The sequence below is a fragment of the Sinocyclocheilus anshuiensis genome, unplaced genomic scaffold, assembly GCF_001515605.1.
Source record: "Sinocyclocheilus anshuiensis isolate Anshui unplaced genomic scaffold, SAMN03320099.WGS_v1.1 scaffold425, whole genome shotgun sequence".
Lineage (NCBI taxonomy): Eukaryota > Metazoa > Chordata > Actinopteri > Cypriniformes > Cyprinidae > Sinocyclocheilus > Sinocyclocheilus anshuiensis.
Window position 1 is genome coordinate 846650 of NW_015537947.1, and position 6399 is coordinate 853048.

At 35.7% G+C, this 6399-nt stretch overlaps 1 protein-coding gene across 5 annotated transcripts in view; it reads left to right on the top strand.

Annotated features, from left to right (window-relative positions):
• The window catches only part of LOC107664195 (protein FAM135A-like), a 31991-nt gene that overhangs the window by 8427 nt on the left and 17165 nt on the right, over nucleotides 1-6399 (top strand). For all 5 annotated transcript variants that reach the window (XR_001631437.1, XM_016454701.1, XM_016454709.1 and 2 more), the window contains 6 exons: nucleotides 2030-2109; nucleotides 3758-3897; nucleotides 4007-4077; nucleotides 4248-4421; nucleotides 4673-4799; nucleotides 5350-5503. Coding sequence is in view for 4 of the 5 variants with exons in the window: in XM_016454701.1 (XP_016310187.1) it covers nucleotides 2030-2109; nucleotides 3758-3897; nucleotides 4007-4077; nucleotides 4248-4421; nucleotides 4673-4799; nucleotides 5350-5503 (746 nt within the window). In the remaining variant the exon portion in view is untranslated. The remainder of the gene's footprint in view (nucleotides 1-2029; nucleotides 2110-3757; nucleotides 3898-4006; nucleotides 4078-4247; nucleotides 4422-4672; nucleotides 4800-5349; nucleotides 5504-6399) is intronic.

Consider the following 6399-nt stretch of genomic DNA (forward strand, 5'->3'; position numbering starts at 1 on the left):
TTAATGGCCCATTCTTGTAATGTGATCTCTAGAGGCTATTGTTCATTATGAAAAGCCACAGTATTATTTAGCATAGGTAAGAGTTAAGTTACAATGACTTATAAAGTTATTTTTGCTGGATATCCAAAGCAAAAATGTGTTATTTGTGTTAAAATAGTTCGTTTAATGGAATAATTCACCCCAAAATTAAAATTCTGTCATCATTTGCTTACCGTCATGTCATTCCAAACTTGTATGACATTCTTTTTTCTGCAGAACACAAAAGAAGATATTTTGAAGAATGTTGGTACCCAAACAGTCTCAGTTCCCATTTGCTTCCATTATATTGACAAAAAATAAAATGGATGTCAATGGGAACCAAAACTGTTTGATTACCGACATTCTTCAAAATACAGGTGAGTAAATGATGACAGAATTTTCATTTTTAGGTGAACTATCCCTTTAAGTTAGTCATACGTTTATGTAGCGTCACACTTTCTGTCGCAATGTAAATGTCTAAAGAGTCCATTTTCAAGGAAGAAACTCTAGGTTATCGTCAGTGCTCAGTAGGGTTGTTTGGTGTCAACACAGCAGTATTCAACCTCAGTTTAACATTCCACATCTGCTGACATTGTCGCTGTGGGTCTAACTAAAACAGCGAGCCATTGGTTTGCTCAGCTGTGCGACAGGAAGCATAACGCAACCGTCATTCTCCTCTTCAGCTCCTGCAATGGGCCTGTTTGTTTGTTCCTGTTCTCAGATCTGTGTTCCGGCCAGCCGGTTATATTCTTACCTATCTCCTCGCTTCCACATAAGTGCCTCTGTGTGCTTTTGATGTCATGATATTCTTGTCAGTAGGATAATTGCAGCTCTATTTTGGTTGCCTGAACTTCCTCTTTAATTGCAAATGCATGGGAGGATGGAGTACAGGATATAAACACGAGCTGTGTGGATACAGCCATGTTCAGGAGCTCTCTGATGAGCTCAGTGTGTGCGGATTATTCAGCCGAGCTCTGATGAGTAGAAATGAGGAACTGAGAGGGTGTGAGATGTATTTGACAGTCACAGTGGCTTCTTCCATTCTAAGAACCACAGTAAGAAGAAAAGCTCACCAGTTTCTTTTAAAAAACAATGCAGAAACAATTTAGTTTCAAGAGGTTTGGTTGTTAGTGATTCATAAACTGCATTTTTCTGTTGAATACTGTATCAGCATATTCTGTATTAATATATTCTGAGTCTGAAAGAGTTTTCTGCATCACAGAATCTGTGGCACGGTAAAAGAAATGAAGCTTTAGCTGAGTTGTAGTCTGAATTTCTTGTATGAGAGAGGAAAAAACAGGCACTGTGAAATAGCTAATTCAGTGAAAGTATGCTTTTTGTTTAGTAAGTTTGTTTGTAATATGCACTACCGTTCAAAAAGTTTAACACACCAAGGCTCCATTTATTTGTTTAAAACTATATTAAAAACAGTAAATGTTATTACAATTAATATCTTTAAATGGAAAAGCTGAATTTTCTGAATCATTACTCCAGTCTTCAGTGTCACACGATCCTTCAGAAATCATTCTAATATGCTGATTTGCTGCTCAAGAAACATTTCTTATTATTGTTAAAGTCAAATGGTTGTGAAGCCGTATTTTTGAGGAAACTGCGATACATTTAGGATCCTTTTATTAAAGTACAAAAGAACTTTTGTAGCATTATACATTTCTAAAAACTATTATAGATTTATTATATGGAATCACACTCAAAATGGTTAAATTCTTTACGATTCTTATCCCTGACTCTACCTTTACAGAAAGTATGTCTTTGAGCTGAGTAGGCTCTTAAGTGTAACAAGCTTGCGTCAGGCTTTTCTTACATGGGCTGCACTCAGTATAAAGAAAAATATTCAAGGCGTCAGAAGAGGGTCTTTTAGATAGCAATCCATAATAAAATCTAGTATTGAGTTTTATGTGTTTGTGTAATAGTGAAAAAGCAGGCATACATTTTAAAAAAAGTATAATGCTTTGCTTAAATTCTTAAGCTTAGTATGAACATGTGATGACAGGTTCTATCAGATCCGAGCCAGTATGAAAGTGCCCCCACGGATCCCGCAGAGGGTGGAAGCCAGTCTGCTGCATCCCATAGGTAAAAACACTCATCCATCTCAAATAAACATGTCATGTCATGTCAAGATGCCACAGAAATATAAATCGAGGGACCAACATTTTTTTTGCCTTTGCTCATACAAAACAAATAGAGCTGGTATTTAACCTTCACAAAATGCTGATTGTGACAATAAATATTATATAAGCTGCTTTATGTTCTTTTGATATTATATGTTTAGTTTATTTTTTGTCTAAAAATGTCTAGATGTTGTTTGAAGCTGATTTGTGAGATTTTGGGTTAATAATAACATTAAAAAAATGATTTATTTATTTATAGTTTTAATTTCTAATATAAACATTTATTAATTTAAGGAAAACATTAAAGGGGTCCTATTATGCTTTTTCACTTTTTCAGCTTTAGTTAGTCTGTAATGTTGCTGTTTGAGCTTAAAAAAGATCTGCAAAGTTACAAAGGTCAAAGTCCACTTCAAAAGGAGATACTTTATTTAACAGAAATCACTTTTCAAAAACTACAATGAAAGACTCGTTTGGACTACAACGCATAATTTCCGGGATTTGTGATATCACAAATGGCGGCTATGGTAAGAGGCATGATATTTCCCGACCAGGCGCCGAGTGCTGCCAATCAAAACACACATTGGCCCAGCTAACCAATCACAGCACATTTCGTATTTCAGAAGGCGGGCTTTCATTTGATACAGGAACTATTCGAGCCGTTCATGCCAGACTGGGGAGAGAGGTGTTGTAATAATGTAAAATATGTGAAAAATAATGTGTTTTTCGAACAACCTAGTATGAGAGCCTGTTCTAGTACACCCCAAAACAAAATCAAGACTTTGTAAAAGAGCATAATAGGACCCCTTTAAGCTGGAAACTATGCTGCTAGCAGTTTGCAATGTCAGTCTTAGTTTTATTGTATGAGTTCTGGATCATTGTTTGGTCAAACAGATTTTTACTGATGCCTCATTCCATTTTGCCATTAATGTGAATGTGCTGAAGCTGTATTCCTAAAGACAAATAAAATGTGTCAGCCAGATAAATTATTAGTTTTACCTCTCCAGAGGTTTCTTCAGGCTGTGTATTTCAAAGGAATGCAGATTATCTTCAGTTATGAGAGATAAACATCTAACTTTCCCTTTCTAACAGTTTTAGCCTACGGCTCTCTTAATATTACATCAACATTCACCTCAGGGCCTACAGTGTTTGACAGTGGGTTGAAAGAATCTTTGCCTGCACTTTAACAGGCTTTGTGTTTGTTGGAGTGTGTAATGTCTTACCCTGTGGTGAAATGTGATGAGAAGCTTCATTATCTGTCCAGCGATTCCTCATATTCTCTCCTCATAGAAGTATCAGGGCAGTCTGTATGCTTGGATGTTTGTTTATTTTTATTTTTTAGCTTTATATTTGAAAAGCGTGTGGGTTGACATTGATAACTGTTAGATGAAAGATGCACAAACACTAATTAAGTTTGTCATTGACATCGTCGTTGGTGCAATTTGTCACACTATATTTACAAAAATTAAGCGGAAACACAACAAGGAGGAAAGATTTCAGACAACAGAACGATTTAAAATGGAAAAAATAGCATCAGATATTTCCGTTAAATCAAGGGGCTGTTACATATCTCTGAGCTTTGTAATGCCCTTTTAATATGTATTATCTCACAGGTTCGGATCTGGCTTTCCCAGCAGCAGTTCAAGATGATGTGGTCTGCAGCAAAACCTTTCAGATCCTTTATAAAAACGAGGAGATTGTAGTCAACGACGTCCTCGTATTCAAAGTGATGATGCTGCTAGATGCAAAGAAGGTGAGCGAATCTCATGACTCAAACAACATGCACACTAAGGGTTCAGTGATCAAATCTGCCTCTGTGTGCATCGCTAGTGATGGTGGTGATAGTATTTTTTCCCCTGCAGGTGGAAGAGTCCTTAAATGAAATGGACTTTCAGATGTCGTTGGACCTGTACTTCACCGATGGCGACTACTCGTATGTAGAAGAATAACTGAATGTTGTTTTAAAAAAAAAAAAAAACTTTTTAAATTTTAAGGAAGATTTTATTGTTGCTCATATTTAGGGTTAGGGATTTGAACAAACAAAAACTATTACCTAAAACAGTTGTTTCACATATAACAGTGTTTGTCTTTGTCTGTGTTCAGGCCCGAGGACCCAAGTTCTCTCCAGAGCATCAGCAGTCGAATACTGCGTTTGCACTTTAGCCTCCACAGAGGCATTCATCAGCACGTCAATGTCATGTTTGACTACTTCCACCTGTCTGTCATCTCTGCCACTATCCACGCATCACTGGTGGCTCTGCATCAACCTCTAATCAGGTCAGCAGTACACTGAGAACTGGACCTACAGATCATAGTAGTCATTTTGAATATGTCACATGTGAAGACAGTAGATTGTGAGCTATATAGAGTTGTGAGTTGTGCTTCCCAGGACAGACAAACACATAAAAAGTCTTTACAGTGAGGAGAAAAATACATTCAAAAGGTGCAACTTATCAAAATTGTGCCTTTATTTTAAAAGCAGTAGAAATGTGTGTACTGTATTTGACTGTCTGTGTTTGTCCCCTCAGTTTCCCACGGCCAGTCAAAAGCACATGGCTGAATCGGAATGCTCCGGCACAGACCAAAGACTCTCTCATCCCAACGCTGGAGTCTGTGGTGTTTGGCACCACCTACGTCAAGCAGCTGTCCCCAGATGTAAGAATACAAGCACACACAAATATCCTTACTAAACCAATACAACATCTAATGTTCAAGAGAGATCAAATGTCTAGACACATAAATATTAGGTATTAATTTCACAGGTTTCATTGACATCAAATGCTCTTTTTTTTTTTTAGCTAAATGACTAAAGTGTATTTTTCATTTTATTCCAATTAGTCTAAAACACTTTGCTGACATTGCATTTGCAAAGCAAAGTACAGAGGCAGTGATTTTCTCATATCAGTGAGAGCTTTAAATCTGTCTATAAATAAGACATCATGTAACTAAAAGGCTTGAGCTGTTAATGTAAATGAGATGATGTGATATTTACCTTACAGAAATTCTCTTGAGACCAGATACCTGAAGGACCATTGTGAGGTCTAGAGTTCACTTTTATAGCTTCATTAAATACAAAACTTTTCTCAAATGTAAAAGATTGTATCACTGAGGGGAATTGGTTATTATCACAGTGCAAAAACTCTTAATGCTCTTGCTATTCACACAACGATCAGTGATGCATCAAGTCCTCTTTCATGATTTGCAGGGCAAAACCTTCCTGGTATTGGATCAGTGCCTACAGCATGCCTTCAGCCTGCACCAGAACATGTGTGCCAGCTTGCTGCGGGCATATCAGGGTCTGTTCTGCTATTTAACCTCCCTGACCAAGAATCTGCCCGCATCTCAGCGCATAGAGCTAGGTATGTAGTCCGTCAGAGCTGAAAGAATAAAAGTCTTTTTGTTGAAATTATTTATTTAAAAAAATGTTTACACTGCGCTTCCAATTTTTGACCCTGTATAAAGCATTTTTGTAGCTGATTGTCATGATGTTTTGCTTTTAATGGTGTCGTTTTAACCAAACTTACTAATTAATTACTAAAGCAGTTTAATCACTGAGCTTCAGTATGTGTTCTAAGGGCAAGCGATATACACTACTGTCCAAAGGTTTGGGACTGTAAAACTTTTATGCATTATATTACTCAGCAAGGTTTCAATAAATTGATCATAAGCGATGGTAAAGACTTACTTTGTTACAAAAAAAAATATATATATTTTAAATATTTCTATTCATCAAATAAATCAAAGAATGTATCATCGTTTCCACAAAAATATTAAGCAGCACAAATGTTTTCAGTATAGTAAAAAAAAAAATTTGAGCACTAAATATGCATATTAGAATGATTTCTGAAGGATCATGTAATTACAATTTTTACTTTATTTTGATCAAATAAATGCAGCCTTGGTGAGCATAAGAGACTTAAAAAAATTTTTTTTTTTAAATCCTTCCAACCCAAACTTTTGAACAGAAGACTAAGAAATTTGTGGAGAATTTAGGGAGAATATTTAGAAGATCTTATTAGGGGAAAAAATAGTATTATATATCATTTTCTCCACGGAACCCTTGGAAGTACCTTCAGAGATGCAGGTTGAAAACCATGAGGCTGAAGAACAGAATTTTTTATCCATAATATTTATATATTGTGATTTTTTTTCTCCAAATTATATGTGATTATATTTTTTAAATTGAAACTTTTATATATTAATGTTTATCTTATTTTTTTTTTTCATAAAATATACATTTTTGCATATTGCCTTC